Source organism: Microcaecilia unicolor, chromosome 5 (assembly GCF_901765095.1).
Source record: "Microcaecilia unicolor chromosome 5, aMicUni1.1, whole genome shotgun sequence".
NCBI lineage: Eukaryota > Metazoa > Chordata > Amphibia > Gymnophiona > Siphonopidae > Microcaecilia > Microcaecilia unicolor.
The window spans coordinates 205,120,131-205,147,342 of record NC_044035.1 but is presented as its reverse complement, the minus strand read 5'-3'; the positions used below and the strand labels follow the sequence as shown (position 1 = coordinate 205,147,342).

General features: G+C 46.4%; 1 protein-coding gene across 4 annotated transcripts in view; it reads right to left on the bottom strand.

The window, feature by feature from the left end:
- Positions 1 to 27,212, bottom strand: part of NUP93 (nucleoporin 93) — a 1,074,191-nt gene that overhangs the window by 805,778 nt on the left and 241,201 nt on the right. For all 4 annotated transcript variants that reach the window (XM_030203719.1, XM_030203720.1, XM_030203721.1 and 1 more), the window contains one exon: positions 26,354 to 26,416. In XM_030203719.1, the coding sequence (XP_030059579.1) occupies positions 26,354 to 26,416 (63 nt within the window). The remainder of the gene's footprint in view (positions 1 to 26,353; positions 26,417 to 27,212) is intronic.

The window sequence follows — 27,212 nt, the reverse complement described above, 5'->3', positions numbered from 1 at the left end:
GTGCTGGAGACAAGAAATAAAATGCATTTGATCTTATTGATTCCCATCTTGACTGAGAGGGATGGGGGAGAACCAGCCTGCTATCGTTTAGAGAGCTCAATGTTCGAGAAGGTGTGTAAGGGATTATCAAAGAAGAAAGGTAGGCAGAAGATCCAGTATAAAGCACTTTGTGGGTTCATGTAAGAATTTTAAACTTGACCCTATAATAAATGGGTAACCAGTGTAGAAATAGCAGTGAGGCAATGTTGTAGAGAGTTGCACCCGTCCCTGTCACAAGTAATCTCCTCCATCCCAGCTCCCGGCCTGCCCAGCCCTTTCTGTGAGCAGCCACTATGACCTCCACACCCAAACCATCCACCCCCCCCCACCCCCCAAGAAATCCAGATTTTACAATCAGTAAAAATTCTGGTAATAGTAATATAAATCATTTCTTCTGTACTTTGCTAAAACAGCAGATGTACAAATTAGAAAGACCCAAAACACTCCAAAACAAGTAAAGTCAGAAACAACACAGTTTATACGTAATTGTTCAACCACATTTAGGATTCACCTTTGGGTTTAAAAAGCAAAACAATGTGCATGTAAGGACTGGATAAACAAATTAAAGCAAAGTATAAAGCAACTGCCCTTAATATGTAAAACTTGGTAACAGTAATGAAACAGTGATAGAATATTCACATAGCAAGCAGCCTGAGGCAACAGATTTATTTTCCACTGAACATAATTAACTTTGTATAAACTTGGCGGCTAATAGTGTGCTGAACTGGACAATGTTGGCACATTTAGACTGATGCAGGACAGAACTTCTGCATGAAGGAAGCTTTTCCCTTATTATTCAATACCTCTTTGTAAAATACAAGTAATAAAAAAAGCAAGTGCATTTTTATAATATACCATTGCAACCCACAACACAAAAGGAGCAAATTTCCACATACTATCTTTTTCTGTTAATGTAGGCACAGGAAAGAAAAAAATTTTTTTTTTAATGCTCCCAGGTTTCAACCTAATTCATGTTTAACGTGGGATCTAAATGTAATCTCTACTATAATAAAACGCATCTCCAACGTTCTGAAGCTGACTCCGTGGCTTCACTAGAGTGAAGGGTTCGTCAGTTTCACTACATTCGTAACCCTGTCACCATCTCTGCCTGTCCCGCCCTCATGTCACAACGTGATGACGTCGAGGGCGGAACGTTACGACAAGTTCGCGCCAATCGCGTGCCCACATCGAAAGCCTTCAAAACAAATTTCAAAGCTGCCAGTTGGAAGCGCGCTGTGCGAGACCGAGGAAACCAGTTGCCAGCGCGCCACGCCACACAAAGGGAAACAGTTGAAAGCCCGACACAGAAGAAAACAGTTCAAACACCGACAACGCAACGTCTGAGTGGCGGAAAAACAACACGGACAGATCTGAGACCTGTCCAAAATTTAGGGAATCGAGCGAAGGTGGCAAATAATGACGGAGGAGAGGCGGATCTGAGACCTGTCAGAGGTGTGTGACTGACAGCAACGCTGCCCAACATCCAAACCCCCTGCCAGAAACTCCCAGTAAAAAAGCAGCAACCAGCTGCAGCAACCCTGTCACACTCTCTGTGTGACACACACACACTCATGCAGGAACCCTGTTCACCCCTCCTCACAAACCCCCCTCCCGTATCACACAATCACTGACACCACACAACCACAGTGATGCAGACCTCTCCCCCCCTCAGTTCCTCACACACACACTCATCATTCCAACTCACCTCACCCCTCCAAAAAAAAAAAGCACATACAATGAAAACACCACTCTTACAAACAGATGACCCCCACCACAACCCTGCAGCGCTGACCAACCTCCAAGCACCTTGCCACCCCCTACCAGAAAAGCAGCAGCAACCCTGTCACACTCTCTGTGTAACACACACACACTCATGCAGGAACCCCACGCAAGGGACAGGACATAATGCAGATTAACCTGAAACTATATTTATTGCATAAGGCCACCAATTAGGTCAGGAAGTAAGGCCCAGATGCGCTCATCAAAGGCCGACATCGAGAAAAGCTGGGGCTTCGGTTGAGAGACAGGTTGCAGGACTGTTGGGATCAATACTGAAGCCGGCTGGTGGCTGCTGGTAGAAGAGCGCATTGGTACCTCCTGGATGGAGAGAGAGCGGTCCCCCTGGCATCGACGCATCTAGGGTACAGGGGCATAGCCAGACAACAGATTTTGGGTGGGCCTAGGCAAGAAGTAGGTGGGCACCAAGTGTTCTCCCCCCCCCCCCCCCCCCCCTCACACACACCAAAAATATATCTCAATTGGCAGGAAAATGCTTCTTTCCACCATGGCAGTCTGCAGCAGGCATGCACTGAAAACTGAGCATGCACAGGTGCCGGTATCATGGAGAGTAGCGTTTTCGTTACCATCAGAGGGAAGTCTTCAGCTGGCAGAGCCTGAGATCCCCACCAGCTACCGCTAAATGTGTGCTACTGTTGGGTGGGCATGAGCTCTAAGTGGGTGGGCCACTGCTAGGGTACCGAATCCCTTGAACCCCCAGCACCATGCGTCAAGAGGGACTCAATGATAACACAGTAACATCGTAAATGACAACAGATAAAAACCTGTACAGTCCATCCAGTCTGCCCAACAAGATAAACTCATTTTACATGGTATGTGAAACTTTATATGTATACCCGTTTGATTTGTCCTTGCCTTTCTCAAGGCACAGACCGTAGAAGTCTGCCCAGCACTCTTCTTGTACTAAGATCAGAAGCTAACGTTGAAGCCCCTTAAAATTTACACTCCAGCCCACTTCAGTCACGATCGGGGCATAGAATGTAGAAGTCTGCCCAGCTCCCATTTTATTTCCCAATTACTGGTATCGCCACCCAATCTCCGCTAAGATTCTGTGGAACCATTCCTTCTAAACAGGATTACTTTGTGTTTATCCCACGCATGTTTGAATTCCATTAAAGTTTTCATCTCCACCACCTCCCGCGGGAGGGTATCCCACATATCCACCACCCTCTACGTGAAAAAATACTTCCTGACATTAGTCCTGAGTCTGCCCCCCTTCAACCTCAATTCACGTCCTCTAGTTCTACCCCCTTCCCGTCTCCGGAAAATGTTCATTTGTGGATTAATACCGTTCAAATATTTGAACATCTGTATCATGTCACCCCTGTTTCTCCTTTCCTCCAAGCTATACATGTTCAGGTCAGCAAGTCTCTCCTCGTACGGTTTGCAACGCAAATCCCATGCCATTTTTGTAGCTTTTCCTTGACCTCTTCCAGTCATCTTTAGCAAGATATGGCCTCCAAAACTGAACACAATGCTCCAAGTGGGGCCTCACCAACGACTTGTAGATGATGCTTCTTGGCCGGCCCCAGGGGCTCTGTGCACTCGATGCACCACTGCTCTCAGTGTGTGCAGGTCTAGAAGCAACCATGCTTACCGATCGATGTTCCTGCCGCCGGTGTGATGTTAGACGTTGATGCCGACGCCTCCGACCTTGATGTCGATGTTGACACCAAGGAAAAGGACTTGGCTCCAAAATGTTTCTTGCGTTGAGTCTCTGGAAAGTTGCGTCCTTTTCTTCTTACAAAGACAAAGTTACAGTCTGCAGGGCTATGGTCAGGCCCTAAACACTGGCGACACGAAGAATGGGTGTCTGTTCCAGAGATCGTCTGGACTGCACTGGTTACAGCGCTTGAAGCCACTGGGAAGTTTAGTGGACATGGACGGGAAAACTTCGTCGGCTAAATTAAAAGAAGTGATGGTGTTGGAAAAAGGAACTAGGCACCCGAGAAAACATAGGCAGTGAACTTGGCCAAGGCCCAAAAACAGCCATGTGACAACAAAAAATTAAGGAAACAAATTTTTGGCAGAAAACTAAGAAAATACAGAAAACAAAGCTCTGCGAATGGAAGACCAACAAAAAGGTGACGAACACCAAGCCGGAGGCACAAAAGAAGCTCTTGGAACGAGCAAGTGTGGAGACTGTGAAAAAGTACACCCTCTCCTCACTGTCGTAAAAAGCAACCGAGGTGACCGTGTTCATGGGACAGGCAGGAAGGCACTTGAACATGCGCGGAGGAGCATGTCTCGCACTCCACAAAGTTCTTCTTATGCTTGTCATAAGACCCGAAACAGGCAACACGGCCTGCATTACCCGCTTGTGAGAACAGATAGGCCTGCTTGTCCTTGGAGAAAGGACATTTTCACTCACTGGACTTCCACAGACATCCGAAGAACACAGGTGAAGCCTGAAACAGTTGGACTTCTATTTTTAAACGGGCTATAGGAAATGGTGATCTACATTTTTCTTGATTTCTTTTTCTCTTCAAGCAATATGCGACTTATTTCTATATTCAATTTAGTGGGGTTGGGGTAGGGACGACGAAAGAATGCATGGGGATGTGGTAGGGATGGGGATTATTTTCATTACCATGTCATTTTCTAGTAGAAAGGTACACCTTTACTTTCACCTGATTAATTTTAAAGCTCAAGTTCGATTTGGAGTGGAGAAGTAGCTTAGTGGTTAGTGCAGTGGACTTTGATCCTCGGGAACTGGATTCAATTACCACTGCAACTCCTTGTAACTCTGGGCAAGTCACTTAACCCTCCATTGCCTCAGGTACAAACAAGTATGTGTATATACCATGTAAACCACTTTGAATGAAGTTGCAAAAACCACAGAAAGGTGGTATATCAAGTCCCCTTTCTCTTTTAGATAACTTACGACAAATCCTAGACATTCCAGGAGTTGTATTACTGAGTTTAACACTTTCAGTATAGTACAGGCTGACGGGGAAGCTGTGCATGCATTCTAAATTTAACATCTGGTTAATAACATAATATAAATTTGGCTCCTAAGTAACTGGAACAGGGAGAATAGGGAGGATAAATATATTTTAGTGCAGCCCATCGATGAATGTGCAGCCTCAGGGGCATTTTGACTTGACATTTTGAGGGGGCCCAGAGTTACTAATGGGGGGGCACTGGGCATACAGATTGAGTGGTATTTGGTATACTCCTAAATAATGCCTTAGAGAATTCTTGATGGATTACTAAGTAAACAGATGGCCCTGCATCAATATAAACCACATTCACACTTATGGGAAAACTGGAAACATTGACATTTTTAAATAAAGTTTAATTATCCCATAATTTAACCTTTGCCACTACAGTAGACTTGAGTCTGGTTAACCTCTCAACACACATCACAGTATCCTGCAAAATAATTACTGCAGTGGCACATATCCTTCAACTCTGATTTACCTTTAAAAAGGCAGCAGTAAAAATACACAACAGCAAAATGCTTCCTACTGGAAAAGCCATTCAAGTCAGACTTTTAACGATTCCCACACAAACCATGTACCAGCAGAATCTCTCATCTTGGCCACTCACAGAAAAGAGACCAATCCTCACTTACAGACTATAGAACCAACAATTAGAACAATAAACACTGAGAAATCACAATGCAACACAGGAGAAATAAAATGAAAACGGGAGCAAAATGCAAAATCACTTTCTACCCAAAATAAAACCTACAAATAAATTAATTATCTGAACACCCATGAAATGTTTAAAAAAGTTTGTGGAACACAGCATTGCCCGCAACAGGGTTTAAATATATTCTGCAAAGACATGCCACGTAAGTTAAGCAGATATTTGCCAAATAGCCGTTAGACAACATACGCATCTATACGCTAATACTCCAAACATTTATACCTGAAAAAAAAAAAGCACCTCTTGTCCAACCAGGTCCATCAATCTGAGTAAATCAGCGAAAGGATGGCGGAAAACAACAGATCAATATTCAGCCCCCCCTACCCTTAGGGCTAACACCAATTAAACATAAAAATAGAGATACAGATAAAGCGAAGATACTTACCTGTAGCAGGTATTCTCAGAGAACAGCAGGCTGATTGTTCTCACATGTGGGTCGACGTCCGTGTTGGCCCAGGAATCGGATGGCATTTTGCAAGCAAAATATTAAAACAGTTTTACCAGAGTCTTCTGGCACACGTGCAGTGCGCACCACACATGGGCAGACTGATTTCCCGCCCATCGAGTGAGCGCGTTCCCTCAGTTAAATCAAAAAGTATAAAAAGAAGCAAGTAACTCCAAAGGGGAGGTGGGCAGGTTTGTGAGAACAATCAGCCTGCTGTCCTCGGAGAATACCTGCTACAGGTAAGTATCTTCGCTTTCTCCGAGGACAAGAATGCTGCTTGTTCTCACATGTGGGGTATTCCCTAGCAACCAGGCTCACTCAAAACAACGAACATTGATAAATTGGGCCTCGCAACGGCGAGCACATAACTTAGATTGACCTGAAACCATAAACAACTAACTGAAAGTGCAGCCTGGAAAAGAACAAAAATGGGTCTGGGGGGGTGGAGTTGGATTCCAAATCCCAAACAGGTTCTGCAGCACTGACTGCCCAAATCGACTATCGCGTCAGGTATCCTGCTGAAGGCAGTAGTGAGATGTGAATGTGTGGACTGACGACCATGTTGCAGCCTTCCAAATCTCTTCAATGGAGGCTAAGTGAGCCACAAACGCAGCATGGCTCTAACATTATGAGCCGTGACATTGCCTTCAAGATTCAGCCCAGCTTGGGCATAAGTGAAGGAAATGCAATCCGCTAGCCAATTTGAGATTGTGCATTTTCCGATGGACACTCCCCTCCTATTGGGATCGAAAAAAACAAACAACTGGGTGGACTGTCTGAAGGGCTTTGTCCACTCCACGTAAAAGGCCAATGCTCTCTTGCAGTCCAAGTTTTGCAAACTGCTTTCGCCAGGGCGGGTATGAGGATGGGGAAAGAATGTTGGCAAGACAACTAACTGGTTCAAATGGAACTCCGACACCACCTCTGGCAGAAACTTAGGGTGGGTGTGGAGGACTACTCTGTTGTGATGAAATTTGAAATAAGGTGCATGTACTACCAAGCCCTGAAGCTCACTGACCCTACGAGCTGAAGTAACAGCCACCAAGAAAATGACCTTCCAGGTCAAGTACTTCAGATGGCAGGTATTCAGTGGCTCAAAAGGAGCTTACATCAGCTGAGTGAGAACAACGCTGAGATCCCATGACACTGGTGGAGGTTTGAAAGGGGGCTTTGACAAAAGCAAACCTTTCATGAAGTGAACAACTAAAGGCTGTCCAGAGATAGGCGATGAAAAGCAATAATCGCATTAAGGTGAACTCTTACGGAGTTGATCTTGAGACTAGACTCTGACAAGTGCAGAAGGTATTCAAGCAGGGTCTGTGTAGGACAAGAAAGAGGATCTAGGGCCTTGCTGTCACACCAGACTGAAAGAGTAACACCTCTTCGTGGAATCTTTTCTGGAAGCAAGCAAGACTCGGGAGACACCCTCTGAAAAACCCAAGGAGGCGAATTCTAAGCTCTCAATATCCAGGCCGTGAGAGCCAGAGACTGGAGGTTGGGATGTAGAAGCGACCCCGCATTCTGAGTGATGAGGATTGGAAAACACTCCAATCTCCACGGTTCTTCGGAGGACAACTCCAGAAGAAGAGGGAACCAAATCTGACGAGGCCAGAAGGGTGCAATCAGGATCATGGTTCAGCAGTCTTGCTTGAGTTTCAGCAAAGCCTTCCCCACTAGAGGTATGGGAGGATATGCATACAGAAGGCCTGTCCCCCAGTGTAGGAGAATGGCATCTGATGCTAGTCTATCATGGGCCTGAAGCCTGGAACAGAACTGAGGGACCTTGTGATTGATCTGAGTGGAAAAAAATCCACCGAGGGGGAGCCCCATGCTCGGAAGATCTTGCGGACTACGTCCATGTTCAGTGACCACTCATGAAGTAGCATTATCCTGCTCAACCTGTCGGCCAGACTGTTGTTCACGCCTGCCAGATAAGTGGCTTGGAGAAACATGCCGTGATGGCGTGCCCAAAGCCACATCTGGACGGCTTCCTGACACAGAGGGCGAGATCCGGTGCCCCCCTGCTTGTTGGTGTACAACATGGCAACCTGATTGTCTGTCTGAATTAAGATTACTCGGTTGCACAGCCAATCTCTGAAAGCCTTTAGCGTGTTCCAGATCGCTCTTAATTCCAGGAGGTTGATCTGAAGACCTATTTCCAAAAAAGGACCAGGCTCCCTGAGTGTAGAGCCCATTTACATGAGCTCCCCATCCCAGGAGAGATGCAGCCGTCATCAGCACTTTTCGTGGCTGAGGAACTTGGAATGGTCGCCCCATGGCCAAATTGGATAAAATCATCCACCACTGAAGAGAATCCCAAAAGTCGGTAGACAGTTGGATTACATCCTCTAGATCCTCCGCAGCTTGAAACAACTGGGAAGCTAGGGTCCATTGAGCTGATCTCATATGTAGACGTGCCATGGGCGCTACATGAACTGTGGAGGCCATGTGCCCCAGAAGTCTCAACATCTGCCGAGCCATGACCTGCTGAGACGCTCCAACCATGGACAACAAGGACAGAAGGTTGTCTGCCCTTGCCTCGGGAAGATAAGCTCGAGCTGTCTGTGTGTCCAGCAGAGCTCCAATAAATTCCAATTTTTGGACTGGGGTGAGGTGGGATAATTTAAGATGAACCCCAGTAGCTCTAGCACCTGAATAATCATTCGCATGGACCCCAGAGCACCTTCCTTTGAGGTGCTCTTCACCAGCTAATCGTCAAGATAAGGAAACACATGCACTCCCAGTCTGCGGAGCGACGCTGCGACTACAGCTAGGCATGTTGTAAACACTCTGGGCGCAGACGCCAAACCAAAAGGCAGTACACGGTACTGAAAGTGCTGTGTTCCCAGCCGAAATCGAAGATACTTCCTGTGAGCTGGAAGTATCGAGATGTGTGTGTAAGCATCCTTTAAGTCCAGAGAGCATAGCCAATCGTTCATGGGAAGAAGGGTACCCAGGGAAACCACCCTGAACTTTTCTCGGATAACAAATTTGTTCAGGGCCCTTAGGTCTAGGATGGGACGCATCCCCCCCCCCCCCCCCATTTTCTTTTCTACAAGGAAGTACCTGGAATAGAATCCCAGCCCTTCTTCCCCTGGTGGAAAGGGTGCGACCACTTGGGCCTGTAGAAGGGCGGAGAGTTCCTCTGCAAGTACCTGCTTGTGCTGGGAGCTGTAGGACTGGGCAATTTGGAGGCTTGGATTCCAGATTCAGGGTGTATTCTAACCGGACAATTTGAAGAACCCACCGGTCGGAGGTTATAAGAGACCACCTTTGGTGAAAAAACAATAAATTCCCCCTAACTGACAAGTCGTCCGGACATGTTTACTGAGGCTATGCTGAACTGGAGCCAGTCAAAAGTCCGCCCCTTCCTTTGCTGGGGAGCCACAGTGGCCTTAGGCGCACACTGTTGATGAGAACTAGAGCGCTGGGATTGAGCCTGGGTAGGCTGCCGAGAAGAAGGAGTGTACCTATGCCTAGCATAGGAATATGGAGCACTCCTCTTCCCTCCAAAAAACCTTCTAGATGAGGAGGTAGTAGCAGAAGATGCCTGGCGGGAGAGAGAATCCATAGCATCATTGTGCTTCTTGAGCTGGTCAACTAGATCCTCTACTTTCTCACTAAAAAGTTTATCTCCCCGGCAAGGAACATCTGCCATCTGCTGCTGGACCGAATGATCCAGGTCAGAGACATGAGAGTCTGCGCATCACTATATCTTGGGCAGCGATCCTTCTGCTGCCCGACCACCTGGTGAAAAGGCTCGGCATCAACCAAGCTGGACAGTTGCCTCACCGAGTTCCGCAAGTGGATGCTCGTGAAGAGCTGGTATGTGTGCATCTTGGTAGCGAGCATAGTGGCCTGATACGTCTTCCTCCCAAAAGAGTCCAAGGTTCTAGATTCTCTGCCTGGGGCGCAGAGGCATAGACCCTACCATTCTTGGCTCTTGAGGGCGTAGTCCACCACCATGGAATTGTGAGGTAGCTGAGACCTCATCAATCCAGGTTCACCATGGATCCGATATTGGGATTCAACTTTTTCCAGGATCACAGGATTAAACAGAGGGAACGCCCAGTTTCGCATAAGGACTTCCTTCAGTACATTATGCAAAGAAGCCGTTGCAGCCTCTCTAGGCGGAGAAGGATAATCCAGGACCTCGAGCATCTCAGCCATGGGTTCATCCTCAACCTCCATAGGGAAGGGAACAGCCGCAGCCATTTCCCAGACAAAGGAGGTAAAGAATAGACTCTTCGGTGGAGAAAGTCTCCTTTCTGGTGGAGGGGAAGGTTCAGAGGGAATCCCATAGGACTAGTCAGATGAAAAGTACCTGGGATCTTCCTCTTCCTCCCACGAACGCTCATCTTCAGTATCGGACAAGACATCCCTCAGAGCAATCCGAAACTGAGCCTGTCTCGACGCCGAGAAGCAACATCCTCGATGTTGGTGCCGAGAAGTCGACGCCCCCTGGACTGCAGTGAAGCTTCCTCCACCGAAGTTGAAGGGGAGTCAACCTGGGTGGCAGCCGACACCGATGCTGCAGGTGGCACCAAGGTCGGGGACCTCACCACAGGCGAAGGGCCAGATGCAGCTGTAGCAAACGGTACGGAAGACGCAAGCACCCCCGACACCGAAGCAGACTGGCGCAGCAATCCTTCGAGAAGCTCTGGAAGCAGGGCCCTGATGCACTCGTCGAGAGCCGCAGTCAGACAAGGCTGCGGGGTCGGTAAAGGAGCCGATGGCAGAATCTGTCGAGGCTCGGGAGCAGATACCAGGCTGCCAGAAGACCGACGCATCGGCACCTCCTGAATAGAGGAGGAGTGATCCTCTCAGCGCTGACGCTTCTCGAGTGCCGATTCCCTCGACGCCCCGGAGCTCCCAGCACCGTGTGTCGAAGGAAAACGATGACGGTGCTTCTTTGCCTTCACTCGACGCCCGTCGAGACTCCTCGGTACCGATGAGGACGTGGAATCCTCACACCTCCTCGTGGCTGGATCTGACGAAGGTCGGTCTCGGGGGGCCTGCATAAGAGGAGGCCTCGAGGCAGGTGGAGACCCACTCGATGCCTCATTGCTCCCAGCGCGAATTGGTCTTTCAGCAGCCATTACCTCCGCTCCCGACGTCGATGCTTCCCTCAATGTCGATATCAACGCCGCCAACCTAGGTACTCTGAAGTCTGGAATACTGATTTCTTTCTTGCGTGGGGGCCCGAGGAATCTTCAGGAATTTGTTGTTCACTGTTCTTTTCTTCTCACCCCAATCTTCTTCCTAAACCTAACTTACTTAAAATAAATTTGGAAGCAAAACCCTAACTTCCTATCCCTTTTAGTTAGCTTCTCTTGGGTGACATTAAATAATACACAGTGGAGGAGTGGCCTAGTGGTTAGGGTGGTGGACTTTGGTCCTGGGGAACTGAGGAACTGAGTTCGATTCCCACTTCAGGCACAGGCAGCTCCTTGTGACTCTGGGCAAGTCACTTAACCCTCCATTGCCCCATGTTAGCCGCATTGAGCCTGCCATGAGTGGGAAAGCGTGGGGTACAAATGTAACAAAAATAAATAAATAAAAATAAAAAGGACCGGACCGAGCCCCAAAAAGCTTTTCTCGTTGGGCTTCTTGAGACGCTTGGGTCTGTTTCTTCATACGAAGACACAGACTACAAGCGGCTGGGCTATGGTCAGGCCCAAGGCACTGGATACACCAGGCGTGGGTATCAGTATCTGAGATGGTCCGGTTGCACCGAGTATAACGTTTGAAGCCGCTGGGTGTCTTTGATGACATGGAAGGAAAAACGGCTTCAGCGAAATCGAAAGACGCGATTGTGCCTGATAAAAGAAAACAGGGCACAAAAATAAGGGAAAAAACCGGCCGCGACAAAAAAATAAAGGAAACTTGAAAGGGGACAAAACTAAAAGTACACTACGGTAACTTTTTTTTTTAATGACAATAATAATAAAATAAAGAAAAAACGAGGAGAAAAAAGTGAAATCTTGAAGACTCTTTCCTGGGCCTGAGAGGAGCGCAGAAAAAAAAAACTAGAGCACCTCAACGTGGAGAAAAGACTCACACAACGGGCGGGAAATCAGTCCGCGCATGCACGATGCGTGCTGCACATGCACCAGAAGACTCTGGCAAAACTTTTTTTTATATTTTGCTTGCAAAATGCCGATTCCTGGGCCGACGCAGACATCGACCCACATGTGAGAACAAGCAGCCTGCTTGTCCTCGGAGAAAACCTGGATACCCCAGATCCATCAGATACACTCTATAACACCTTAAATCAGACTTAAATAAAGGATCAGGCTTTTATCCAGTCAGCCACATCCCTGAATCCTCTGTGAGGCCCTGCTATGCCCTGGCTTATCCTGCCCAGGAACCTTGGCATTCTTTTCCCTTCACATTAAAGGTGGAAGTGGACTTCCGGTTGGGGAATGGAGAAGAGAGGCGGAAGGTGAAGCTACTCCGGGACACAAAGTGATCTGCACTCGTAAACGGCGTCCTATCCAAAATTAAAGCGCTAATTTGAGAGCGGGAGTGTGTCCTGCACAGACGAGAGCCAAGCAGCTGAGAACCGGGAGCCATGGCGGCGAAGCTAGGGCGGAAAGAGCCTAAAGACCAAGCGTGCCCAGGAGAAAACAAAATGGCGGATAAAGGAGCGCCAGACTCGCCCTCGCCCAGTTCACTCTGGGCCGCGGAGATCACTGAAGAAGTGAAGGCGGCAGTGGAGCAGACGATCGGTCATAAATTGCAGCTGATCATAGACAAGCTGGACGGCATGGATGAGAGGCAAACCACGCTGATGACGGAGCTGCACAAGGTACAGCAGCGTGTGGGGCAGGCGGAGGAGGAGATCCGGAAAGTAGCAGAGGAGCACCCGAAAATGGCCCGTAGGTTGGGAGAACTAGAATCGCGGCTGGAGGATCTTGAGAACTGCTCAAGGAGGAATAATTTGAGACTTGTGGGACTCCCAGAGAGTGTGGGGGGAAAAAATCTGGGTGCTTTCCTTGAAAAATGGCTGCCGGGAGCGTTGGAACAGCCAGGTCTTGAAGGCAAGCTGAGAATTGAGCGGGCACACCGGCTGGGACCCCGACGTGACAACGCGGAGAGACCACGGGTCACCATATTAAAGATTTTGAATTATGCTCACAAGATGGAGATTCTGCAGAACCTGAGAGCAGGGAAGAAGTTGGAATACCAGGGAAAGAAAATCTTATGTTTTCAAGACTATTCACAGAAGGTTTCTGCAGCCAGAAGGGACTTTGCCCCCATCTGCTCAACTTTGTTTGATCTTAAATGCAAGTTTAGTCTCCTGTACCCAGCAAGACTGAAGGTGATAAACAATGGACAAGCAGTCTTCTTTGAAACAGTGCGGGAGGCTAAAGAATTTGTGGGTAAGCTGAAAGGAGCAGACGGAGGAGTGCCCGGGGAGAACAACGGATGAGAAGAACACCGGTTTGCAGACCAGGGCGAAATAGATGTGGGTTTTAAGCCTGCAGGAATATGGAGGAGACTTTGCGTTGATTGACACACATGTTGATGCTGACTCGTCGTTGCGAGTCACAAGGATTTCTGTTTCTGGTTGTGCACAGACTCTTCATTGGACAAGGACACCAGAGGGTTGTAGCCCTCAGAGCAATAAGAGAGCGTCCTAATCCTGGGGACACGGAAGCTCACTTGCCTTCGGGCATGTTGGGGGTAAAGTATGTTGGAGGGGGAGTGGGGGGGGAAGGGATCAAGGGTAAGAGGGGAGGGTGGAGTAGGATTCGAGGGGTAGGACAAAGAAGGGTTAAGAGGAGGGGTCGAATGTGGGTGCATGAAATGTATGAAAGAGAGATGTGGCTGTCTGATAATAGTGGTGTGCGGCATGAGGATAAAGAACTGTACCCGGGAGGTGGAGGCTGGGACATCTCCGGGGTGTATATAAATTGGAAAGCAGAATATGGAATAGTACATTAGTAAGAGGAGATGACAAATTTAAAGATTGTGACTTGGAATGTGGGGGGTATTCACTCCCCAATAAAGAGGCAAAAAATCTTGAAAGTCCTTAATGATCAGAAAACAACAATAGCTCTCCTGCAAGAAACACACCTGACACATATAGAACATGAGAAGCTAAAGAGATGGTGGGTGGGTGAAGTCATGGACTCCCCCGCAGTAGGAGGGAAAGGAGGAGTGATAATACTGATTCGCAAAGGGATGCATGTGAAAATATGGAAAATTGTAAGGGATACTAGAGGGCGGTATGTCCTGGTGGCTCTTGATATAGAGAGACAACCAATGCTGTTATGTAATATATATGCGCCCAATACTTTTGAGAATGTGTTCTATAAGACGCTTTTGCGCAGAATACAAGACATGGGTGAAAGCCTTGTGGTGATGGGTGGCGACTTTAATGAGGTCAGAGACCCGCTGCTAGACAGGTCGAGGCCGACGGGGAGGGAGCTGTCCAGGGGCCAGAGGGGGTTGGGGTTACTAGATGAGGCGCTAGATGTGATAGATGTCTGGAGAACCTTGAACCCGTTGGAAAAAGACTACATGCACCTGTCCAGAGCTCATTCCACACTGTCCCGTATTGATTATATACTGATTGCAAGGGAACTGTTAACGCAAGTGCAGGGGACTACGATTGGACCAATAGTTGTCTCTGACCATGCTTGGGTCTCGATGGAGATGCGACTGGATAATAATGCGCAGTGGACCCCCCCTTGAAGGTTCCCCCCTCCCACACACACACACAACTCAAACTCTGTGGTGGTCCAGTGATAGTCTCCCCTCTACATATTTTGTAAGCTTTGGAGGCAGGAGGGGAGCAGTGCATACTCCCTCCTGCTTCTGGGTCTGCCCTCTCAAAATGGGGGCACCCAGCCCCTGCCCGGTGCATCTTGGATGCACTGGGAGAGGCTAAGCACCATATAAGTAGTTTTTTTTCCCTTGCCTCATGGGAATCGCTAGTACAGTATAATAAAAGAGTCACTAAGAGACTTATTTTCACCTCTAATCTTTCGAATTGTGATTCAAAGTATTCGATTAATTAGAAAATTTTGAGCCCTGTAAGTGGCAAAAAATGCCACAGCAAGGATGCTTTCAGGATGTTCATGTTTCTCATATTTCTCCTATAATGAAGCAATACTGGTTACACACCGAATCTAGAATTAAATTTAAAATTTTGATGTTGGTTTTCAAAGTTTTGAATGGTAAAATTATGCCTTAACTGATAATTTTCTTTCCTTTAGTCTCAGCCAGTGGCATAGCTAGGTGGGACAAGGGGGAGCAGTTGTTCCCCTAAACAACTGTTTTGAAAAAAATGGCACCTATGCGCCTCGTGGCAATAAATATTTTTTTCTGCTTCCTCCCTCCCGAATCCTCTTCTGCCCGTCTATTCCGTCCCGTCCACGTGATCACTTTTTACTTCCCTGAAGCCTTCTCCATCTCCCTCCTGCGCAGCACCAGCGATTCACAGTCAGCCTTCTGCCAGCATCAGGGCCTCTCTCTCCTCAGGTGCGTCCCACCTCTGCGGAAAACAGGAAGTTGCAATAGAGTAGGCGGGACACGCCTGAGGAGAGAGAGGCCCCGACGCTAGCAGAAGGCTGACTGTGAATCGAATCGCCGGTGCTGAACAGGAGGGAGACAGAGAAAGCTTCAGGGATGTAAAAAGTAACCACGCGGACGGGACGGGAGAGACGGGCAGAAGGGAGAGTGAAGTCAGTTTTAGTAATCTGTTTCTACTCCCCACCCCCGCGCAGCCATTGTTGACGTTCAAAGCAAGCAAACTTGCAATCTGCTGCATACACATTGTTGTTCTTTATTGTTGGTCCATCTGTAAAAATGCTAAAGCTGTTTCAGATGATAGAATATACTGAAATTAAATGGAAGTAGAATTAAACTCTCCTTTCATTGGGGCACATGGAATCACATCTTCATCTGTGTTGTAGAAGTTTACCTTTCAGATACATAAATGGATTATTCTGTTTTTTGAACATGTTTCAGGGGCATGTGATTTTATAAGCCAAAATAAAATTAAATATTTTGTTTCATGCAGATCTCTTTTGTTTAAACATAAATGGGCAATAAGCCCCTAATGCAGTCCATTTGTTTTCTTATATTTTGTTCTTATGATGACTTATACTGTGCCAAAACTGAAAACTCTTATCTCTATCTGGTCGATAATAAAAGGAACACTATCCACCCTCAAAAAGTTGTTTTGTGGCAGTACATGAGGAATTGTGATATTGGATAAATAAGTATATGTGTTTGGGTTCCTAGTCATGCATCCTATGTTTATATAATCCTTTCAAGAAATCCAGTTAATTGTTTAACATTAGTGGAACATAGCCACAGAGGCATGGTATGGTTGCATTTTTAATATGCTAATACTAGGGACCCAGCTAAGGAACAAGTTATTTTGAGTTAGTCTTCACTGGACCAAACTTGCTTTCCTTGTGACATCACTATCCAGCAGGACAGGCAGTGTCATGGAGGATAAAGGATTTTTTTTTGTTAAACATTTAAATCACACATTATCCCAAGCAAAGTCGGATTCAGTGTGGCTTACATATAACACATGCTAGAGTGTCCCTATAACCAGCCCCGCCAAATGACACACTGATTACGATTTATAACAAATTACTACTCTTCCTATGAAAAGTTATTCTGTTGTTATACTTCTGTGTACATCCGTATACTGCACAAATCGACATGTTTGAAAATATAAGTGAGATTAAATACAAATGCTACCAATAATAGAGTGACAACGTGGATGCAGCAACTCATAGGTTTGCTTGCTTTCTTTTGAGAATGCGGCGATGAAAGCTGTGCAGGGAAGGGGAAACTGAGACTGGCCTAATTGGTTTTAACATCACTTGGTCTCCTGTCTATTAAAACCTCCTTGGAGATGCCAGAGGATGGACTGTGGGAGCAGGCCAGGGAGATATGTGGCCCTAAGGATGGGGAGTGCTGAAAGAGATGGGGAAAAAAGTTTAACATGGGGAGAGAGAGGAGGATATAGTAAATGCTGGACAAGGAGAGAGAAGGACACAGAGTCAATACTGGACAGGGAGAGGGTAGGGACACTGGAACACAAAGAGGCAATGCTAGAAAAAGAAGAAATGGGGACACAGGGCACTATGGAAAAGGGGGAGAGATAGGGGCACTACTGAAAAGGAGGGGGATAGGGACACAGAGGGGCACTACTGGAAAGGGGAGGAGGATATAGGGACACTACTGGAAAGGGGGGGAGGAGGAGATAGGGACACTACTGGAAAGGGGAGGAGGAGATAGGGGCATCACTGGAAGGGGGATATAGGGAAAATGGTGAAAAAGGGGTAAGATGGGGACAAAGAGGTAATGCTGGAAAAGGGGGAAGATGGTAAAACGGGTAATGCTGGGAAAATGGGGACACAGGACAATGTTAGAAAAAGGGAGAGGTGGGGACACCAGATGCTAGAAAGGGGGAGATGAGACCAGATAGGCTTGTGCTGGAAAGGGGGGGAGATGGGGACACAGAAAGGGCAGATGCTGAACTTGGGGGTAGGATAGGGGCAAGGGACACAGAAGGGAGATGCTGGACAGGACAAATAGTGGTGCAGAGGAAAAAAGGATGATGCACTTGGAGACAGATGTAGAGAAGGAAAGGAAGACGACAAGAGGCAAGCGAAGAAACGGACAGGCCAACCTGGAAAAGAATTTGTAAGGATGACTCATGGAACATGGAAAAAAGACTGGGACCAGCCAAATTTCCAGACAACAAAGGTAGAAAAAAATTATTTTTATTTAATACTTTGTAAGAACTTAGATGTACCTGCTTTGTAAAATGTACATTTTTTTCTATTTTTATATTGCAAAGTACAGGAGAAAATGCATGTCTGTCTCTTTTTCTTTTTTTTTTTTACCAGTATTGCACTGTTTAGAGTCTGGCTTCCTTGGGCAGGGAGGGGTCTCTATTTCAATTTTTTTTGTGGCTCCCTATTCTGCATTAGATTGGTAGCATGGAATGTTGCCACAATTTGGGTTTCTGCCAGGTGCTTGTGACCTGGGTTGACCACATTGGAAACTGGATACTGGGCTAGATGGACCATTGGTCTGACCCAGTATGGCTACTTTTATGTTATACAGATGAGGGTCTGTCCATGTTCTGCATGTGTGACTGAGGTGAAGGATTCTGCTAGCATGTAGTATCTGTGTAGGAATGTGTAACGGTGCAGCTTGTTCCAGTTTCCCAATAGTAGGTATATTGGTGCTCCAGAGCCCAGTGTACTATATATAGCACTGTCGTTTGATAGGTGGGTTAGGGCTGTTATGGTGTAGTACGTTTTGTGTTCTACGCAGTCCTGGAGTGCCCCCTTGTCAGTCAGGTTTTCAGGATATTCACAATAAATATGCATGACATTGATTTGCATGTACTGCCTCCATTACATGCAGATCTTTTTCATGCAGATTCATTGTGGATAGCCTGAAAACCTGAATGGCAAGGGGGTACTACAGGACCACCTATGGAAACACTTCTCTAAGTCCCACTGTAATATTTATAGCACTGTCTTTTCATAGGTGGGTTAGGGCTGTTATGGTGTGTAAGTTTTCAGTATAGGTTTTGGGTGTCTTTTTGCAGGGGTTTGTGTTATTTTACAAAGTGTCTAGCCCTATTTGAAAGTAGGCTCTGGGGCAAAGGCCACCTTTGGTGGCCCTTGTCACCCAAAATAAAAATGCTCAAGACTAGTGTTCTTCACATCCTGTAGAGTCACCACACAAACAAAAGCCCATCTTGATTTAAACAAGGTGTCTAGCAGTGGAAGGACTGGGTGTGCTATTCCTGAGGTGATAGTCTCGATTTGAATATTTTTATTTGAAGTTAAGAAGACAGGTTGCCTGTTCTGGCCAGTCCAGGGACCTCTTCTGCGTCCTGCCTCCTGATGTAACTTACTGTTTCCTTGTAGGCAGGACACAACAGAGACAGCCTGTATTAATCACTGCCCACCACAGCCCTTGAGCAACAACACAAACACTGCTGTCTAGCTGACACCAACTGGCACCTATTTTATAAAAGTCTGCTCCCCCTGAGATCAAAACCTGGCTACGCCTCTGGTCACAGCAGATGAATCCAGGAACTAGTGGGTTATATCCGCCTACCAGCAGGTGAAGATAGAGAACACTGAACAGAAAGCAGTGACTCTGGACGTCCAGCCCCTTATCACTTTAGTAATGGTTGAATCCCAAACCAGAAGTTAAGGATAACCAACATAGAAACAAAAAACACTCCTCAACAATGCGGCAAAAGCCGAACAGACAACTTAAAATCCCAGAGGGATAAAATCCATAACAACAACTTGAGTATAGCGAGAAGAACCCACAATTTTCCTGTATGTTAGCAATTTTGAGCACTTTTCTTCTTATATCTCCTTCTGCACCACTGAGAAGATATCTAAAAATGAAGCAGAAAACGGGCGGCTAAATCGAAAAAGGGTTAGGGGTCCTGGATTCATCTGCTTCGACTAAAGGAAAGAAAATTATCAGGTAAGGAATAATTTTACCTTCCTTCGCCTCAGCAGCAGATGAATCCAGGAACTGGTGGAATGTCAAAAAGCAATCCCTAAATAGGGTGGGAAGCCACCACTCTCCGTGAGAGAACCATCACCATAAAAAGGGCATCTCCCCACTCCGCAACATCAAATCTGCCATGTTTAAGAAAGGAATGTTGGGAAGCCCAGGTGGCTGCTCGACAAATATCGTCCAAGCAAAGCCTTTTTCATAAGTACATAAGTACATAAGTAGTGCCATACTGGGAAAGACCAAAGGTCCATCTAGCCCAGCATCCTGTCACCGACAGTGGCCAATCCAGGTCAAGGGCACCTGGCACGCTCCCCAAACGTAAAAACATTCCAGACAAGTTATACCTAAAAATGCGGAATTTTTCCAAGTCCATTTAATAGCGGTCTATGGACTTGTCCTTTAGGAATCTATCTAACCCCTTTTTAAACTCCGTCAAGCTAACCGCCCGTACCACGTTCTCCGGCAACGAATTCCAGAGTCTAATTACACGTTGGGTGAAGAAAAATTTTCTCCGATTCGTTTTAAATTTACCACACTGTAGCTTCAACTCATGCCCTCTAGTCCTAGTATTTTTGGATAGCGTGAACAGTCGCTTCACATCCACCCGATCCATTCCACTCATTATTTTATACACTTCTATCATATCTCCCCTCAGCCATCTCTTCTCCAAGCTAAAAAGCCCTAGCCTTCTCAGCCTCTCTTCGTAGGAAAGTCGTCCCATCCCCACTATCATTTTCGTCGCCCTTCGCTGTACCTTTTCCAATTCTACTATATCTTTTTTGAGATACGGAGACCAGTACTGAACACAATACTCCAGGTGCGGTCGCACCATGGAGCGATACAACGGCATTATAACATCCGCACACCTGGACTCCATACCCTTCCTAATAACACCCAACATTCTATTCGCTTTCCTAGCCGCAGCAGCACACTGAGCAGAAGGTTTCAGCGTATCATCGACGACAACACCCAGATCCCTTTCTTGATCCGTAACTCCTAACGCGGAACCTTGCAAGACGTAGCTATAATTCAGCCCAAGAAGAAGCCTGAGCCCTAGTCGAATGGGTCCGGAAATCATCAGGGGGTACTCGACCCTTGACTAGGTAAGCTGAAAAAATGGCTTCCTTAAGCCAGCAAGCAATGGTCGCTTTGGAGGCAGCATAACTTCTCCTAGGGCTGGACAAAAGCACAAAAGATGGTCTGAGCACCAAAAATCATTGGTCATGTGCAAATACCGAAGAAGAGCCTGCCAAACATCCAAAAGACAAAGTGAGGCAAAATTCTCCAGAAAGTCCGACCTCCGAAAAGAAGGAAATGAAAAGTTGACATGACTTTAGGTAAAAAGGACAGGACAATCCCAAGTGCCACCTCCACGTCCAAAAACTGAAGAAAGGGTTCCCGACAGGAAAGCGCCTGAAGTTCAGAAATCCAACGCGCAGAAGCAATGAGTACCAAAAACACTGTTTTAAGGGTTAAGATCTTTATCAGAAGCCCCTTGCACAGGGCCACCGCAGAGCAGGATGAAGATGAAGAGCACCGTTCAAACCGTGCAACATCAGAATAGGTCGCTAGGGAAGAAGCCAACACTCGTCCTTGAAAACAGGCTAGGGCCGCGACTTGCACCCGAAGTGAATTATAAGCGAAACCCTTATGCAAACCTTCCTGCAGAAAGGGCAAAATCTGAGCAACAGACACTTTAAAGGGGGACCAAGCTCGTTCTGCGTACCAGGACTCAAAGGTGTACCACACTCTGGCATACACCGTCATCGTGGAACGTTTCTGGGCTCGAAGTAAAGTGGCAATGAACGGATCAGCATAGCCCTTCTTCCTCAGTCTCGTCCTCTCAACATACAAGCCATAAGAGCAAAGCAAGAGACGTACTCCTGAACCGGACCCTCATGAAGAAGGCCCAGGAATACCGGAAGCCTCAGAGGAGGTTGCACCAGCAGACGAACTAAGTCCACATACCACGGACAACGTGGCCAATCCGGAGCTATCAATACTACAGGACCGGGATGTAGACTGATCCAACGCAGCAGACGTCCGATCAGGGGCCAAGGTGGAAAAACAGAGAAGGCCGACCTCTGGCCAGTGCTGTAACAGGGCATTGAGTCCTGCGGAATTGGCCTCTTTCCTTCTGCTGAAGAACCTGGTAACCTTGGCATTCTTCCTGGTCGCCATCAGATCGATGACAGGTGTGCCCCATCTTTTGACAGATCAGGCGAAAGGTTTCTTCTGCCAGTTCCCATTCCGCCACATCTAGGAGATAATGACTGAGAAAAATCCACTTGAACACTGTCCTGCCCCGCAATGTGAGTCGCTGACTGGCAAAGAAGATGAGCCTCCCCCCACAGGAGGAGGTTGATCGCTTCTGTGGCCAAAGCCACGCTCTACATACCCCCTTGGCAATTGATGTAAGCTACAGCTGAGGTGTTGTCTGAGAGTATTCAAACTGCCTAACCCTCCAGAACATCCTGAAAGGATCTGAGGGCTAGTCTCACTGCTCTCAATTCCAGGCGATTGATGGACCACTTCGATTCCATCGAAGACCAACGTACCTGCGCAACTCGGTGAAAACAATTAGCCCCCCACCCAGAGAGACTGGCATCTGTGACTACTATGGCCCATTGAGGGGTCGCCAGTGGCAGTCCCTTCCAAAGACAGAGGGCAAAGCCACCAGAATATGCTGTTCCTCGCTAGAGGTAGCCAAGGAAGATGACGTTGATAATCCTGAGACACCGGGGACCAACGTCACAAAAGAGAGCACTGGAGAGGTTTATGTGAGCTCTCGCCCAGGGAACCACCTCCAAGGTGGCTGTCATCGACCCGAGTACCTGAACATAATCCCAAGCCCGAGGCCAGGGAGACCTTAGCAGGGCGCGAACTTGAGAACAAAGCTTGAGCCTCTGGGTTTCTAGCAGGAAGACATGACCCTGAGCCACGTCAAACAACACCCCCCAGATATTCCAACAATTGGAAGGGAGTTAAGTGACTCTTGGGTAGGTTGACCACCCAACCCAGGGACTGAAGAAACTCCAACACTCGAGAGGTTGCAGATCATCTTTTCTGCTCTGAGTCCTCTCGAATTAACCAATTATCGATATAAGGGTGCACGTTGATCCTCTCTTTTTGGAGGAAGGCCGCAGCGACTACCATCACCTTGGAAAAGATGCGAGGAGCCATAGCCAGCACAAAAGGCAGAGCACAAAACTAAAAATGACGGCCTAGCACGGCAAACTGTAAAAATCTCTGATGAGGGGGCCAAATTGGGATATGTACATATGCCTTTTTCAAATCCAAAGCTGTGAGAAATTCTCCAGGCTGGAAAGATGCAATTACTGACCAAACAGTCTCCATGCGGAAATGGCACACCCGTAGCGACTGGTTGACTGTCCTGAGATCGAGAATAGGTCTGACGGAACCTCCTTTTCAAGGGACCACAAAGTAAATGGAATAGCATCCGGTGTGCAGCTCAAAGTAGTACCGGACCACAGCCCCAAGCTTCAGCAAATTCTGCAACGTGACTTACAGCTGCTCTTCTGGCTACCATGGCACACAGATTCCAAAAAGGAATCTGTGACAGGCAATGCGAACTCTAGTTTGTAGCCTTCTCTGATGATGTCTAAGACCCACTGATCTGAAGTAATCTTGGCCCACTCCTCGTAGAAAAGGGTCAGCAGACCCCCAATGGAAACAGAAGAGTGGACCTGCACCCCATCATTGAGCAGCATGTCCCTGAGTTTGATGCCTGGCTGTAGATCCTGAAGACCGTTTGTCACTCCAAACGAAAGACTTCTGTTGGAATCTGGAGCGCTGGAAAGAAGGACCGCGACCAGGCCGATAGCAACAAGAATCATGGAAACGAGACCCCGCAGAGTTAGACTTCGCCGAGGGCCTAGGCTTGTCTTCCAGAAGACACTGAGACTTAGAATCTTTGACAATCTTTTCCAGATCTTCACCAAAAAGTAACATAATACCTCTAAAAGGAAGCCTAGAAAGGCGCTGTTTGGAAGCCATATCAGCCAATCAATGGCGCAACCAGAGCAAATGGTGAACACACATCACTAGAGCCATTTGTTTAGCAGAGGCCCTGACTAAATCATAGAGGGCATCTGCCAAATAGGCGAGAGCCAATTCCATAGGAGTACCGTCAGCCAAAAAAGAAGCCGAATTCTGGTCTGGAACCACATTCTGCTGAAATCAGGAAAGACAAGCCCCGGCTGCATAAGAATTACAAATGGAGGCTTGTAAGAAAAGGGCCGCCACCTCAAAGGAACATTTCAACAAAGCTTCAAGGTGTCTATCCTGCATATCCTTTAGAGCAACACCCCCCTCCCCCACTGGCAGAATGGTCTTCTTTGTGACCGCAGTGACCAAGGCGCAAAAGTGTCTAGCGTAGCATTAGACACTGGATAGAGGCGGGCTATAGCCCTAGCCAACTTCAACCCACTTTCAGGGTCAGACCACTGTGCGGAAATTAATTCCTTAACGGAATCACGCATGGGGAAAGCTTTAGATGGCTTCCAAGTGCTAGCCATCTTAAGGTTGACGGAGGTCGCCGCTTGTTCTTCTGGGTCAAAAATATTAACTGCCTGCAAAGCCTGAGAAATCAGATAAGGCAGTTCATGACGATGAGAAATTTTAACTGCCGTGGGATCATCCTGCTCAACAGGGAAGAACTCACAGTCCTTCAGCCCTTTCAATCTGGAAGGGCAGCTTGAATGAGGCAGAGAAGGGGGGTCCCCCAAAGCACCTTCATGACATTCTGCGCTTAAAAGCAGGGTCTTTAGACTGACCAAGGGGCCCAAATTCACCCTCAGTAGGAACATTTTCCCTGCTCTCCAAAAGATCAGCCTGAGAAGGGAGAAGCAAAACTGAGGAACTCCTTTTCCAAGTAAGCTTTAAGAAGCAGAATAATGAACTCAGGAGAAAAATCCATGCCAGAAATGGCAGAAACCAAGGGATCAGAACGATCACTAGAAGCCACCCCCACACTAAGAGCCCCGACACCAGCCGAAGACAAAGGGTGGAAAGAATCAGAAGAAAATGGTGCAGCCTCCACAGCCGCTTCCAAAGCAGGAAAGGCAACATGTGCAGTGCCATCAGCCGCTCGGGACATTTCCCCGCCCAAATCTAAAACGGCCTCCGCACCGGAGCTCATGTCAAGGCACTTAACAGCACAGATACCCGCTGCGGACTGACGAGAACCGCAGTGGGAACACCTCTTCACAGCCTCTGTGGCCATAACGCGGTCCGCCCCGCCGGAGCCAAACAACACTGCCGCCCAGAAAGTACTCACCAGGGAATCAAAGCAGACTGTCACAACAGCGGCGGCAGTTCTCAAAGGAGTCCAGAACAGGCACTTCCGCTCTCTACAGCTCGGCAGGAACAAATCACCAAGAGCAGGACTGCAGGTGAGGTTGAAAAAAAAAAAAAAGAAGAAAACACTGCAGAATTCTGTTTGGGTTTTTTTTGTACCAACTGTAACTGCAATGGTGCAAGGAGAAAAGCCATTGTTTTGTCTTTTGTTAGGGCTTTTTTTTTTTATAGCACCGGGAGCACACAGAAGAGAGCAAGGGGAGACAGGGTAGGACAGGGACCTGTACCAACAAGTAAGGTGGGTACCCTCAGCCACACACCCCCAAGCTCTACTGGCATAAAAACCCAGGAGCCTCCCAAACAGAATCCAGGAGCTGGAAGGAATCCATTCACCACCTGCTGGAGATAGAGATATACTGCAGTGATAAGGGGCTGGACGTCCAGAATAACTGCTTTCTCTTCAGTGTTCTCTAGCTCCACCTGCTGGTAGGCGGATACAGCCCACCAGTTCCTGGATTCATCTGCTGCTGAGGCTAAGGAAAGATCTGTTTCTCCAGTTATTGCAGCCGTTATATGAATTTATCAACCCTCAATAAGTTTGAGATCAGCTGCTAAGGCCCAATTAAAGATTCCATCTTCATAACTTATTGGAAGAATATAGAAATCAACCTTCAAAGTTATTGGCCCAGTTTTGTGGAATGCATTACCACTGAAATTAAGATTAATGCAAGGCCTGGACATTTTTAAAAAAAGAACTGAAGATGTTATTTAACAGGCATATGGTTTGGGATAGACTTCTAATGTATCATTAGCCATTGTAAGTCTGACTGGGACATTTCATTGCCACATTTGTTTTTATTTAATAATGTTATTGATTAGGGTTTTGATGTTTAATGTCAAAACCCAGGTGCAATGATAGATCGAAAGGATGATTACTTGTATGTTTATTTGTTTTATTGTTCATTATTTCTGATTTTATGTCTTAATATTGTAAATTTAATTTGTTTGAATTGTGTGTTTAGTTGGAAGCTGCCAAGAATTTTGACAACGAGTGGGTTAGAACATGCTGTAAATAAATCAATCATGAAAAATATTTTTGTAGTTTAAATCACACACAAAAATTACTAAGAAGCAGTCTGAAGTAAAAACAACTGAAGATGTCCATAACAATCTCTGAACGGTAATTCCTGAAAAAACTTGTAATCACATCCTACGCTATTTCCCTTAAAAGAAAGCAGCAACAGTTAATTCCACCCACACTTGTTCTCTCATTTTCCTTGTATATTCAGAGTGAATACTGATGATAGCAAAAATAATTTTGTTAATCCTGACTCTTGGTTTTCAGTCATAGAAAGTCAAAAGCCACCTCTCATGAAGACTGCTGCTTCCAAAGACATAAAATAAAGAACCAGGCAGATTACTAATGAATTTAGTGATCATTCTAAAAAAGAATTTGTTATGAAATTGTTCTATTGCAACTGGCAAAAGCATTACTGTTTGCAATTCTGAATTAATGGAACACATCCTCAGGGCCTTTACAAAACATCATGCTTATTTTCTTACCCTTTTTCTAGAATCTTCAATGGCAGACAGCAATGCATTATCTTTTTCATTCTTCAAGAATCCCTAAGGAATTTAAAAAAAAAAATGCAGTCTCAGTTACGAGTGGATAAATTACACATCTTGTCATTTTTCAGTTTAATATTTTTACAAATGCCAGCTACTCTTCTTACCTGGAACTTACAGTGCCCAAAATACTAAAATGAAAAAAATATTATATATACTGTGTTCACTCTATTTACTATCCATTTGCACTTCTTTTAACATCAAAACTTTTTCAAATTCAACCACTCACAACCTGAACTACCTGCTGAGCTGTTAAATGGTTATTTACTCATATAAGAAATTATCAAGACCTTATCAACAATATTGAGGTTCAAAGCTACATATCAATGTGATCGGTCAAAAAAGTCATCATAGGTCTAAAAAACCTCCTTAGTGGTGTTATGGTAGGAAAAAATGTTACTCTAATTCAAATCAAAAACTTCTACCAACCGCCAAGTAAAGACCAATAAAATTAGTACTTAGCTACAACCCCAAAATAATCTCCAAGAATATTGCCTCCTCCCTCAAAACAACCAGGGAGAATCTGCTACAGTACAAGGAGAAAAAATCCACAGACAGAATTCCCCTTGTAGTGACATACAATCCAGAGCTGGAAAAACTGAGGAAAATCATAAGAGATCTACAACCTATACTCCAGGAGGATGACTTACTGAAAGAGATATTCCCATCCCCACCAGTACTGGCCTTCTGACAGCCACCCAACTTAAAACACAAGCTAATCAGAAGTAAACTTCCATCACAGACTGAAAAGGAACAGAAGGGCACACGTCCCTGTAATTTATCCAGTTGCAAACTA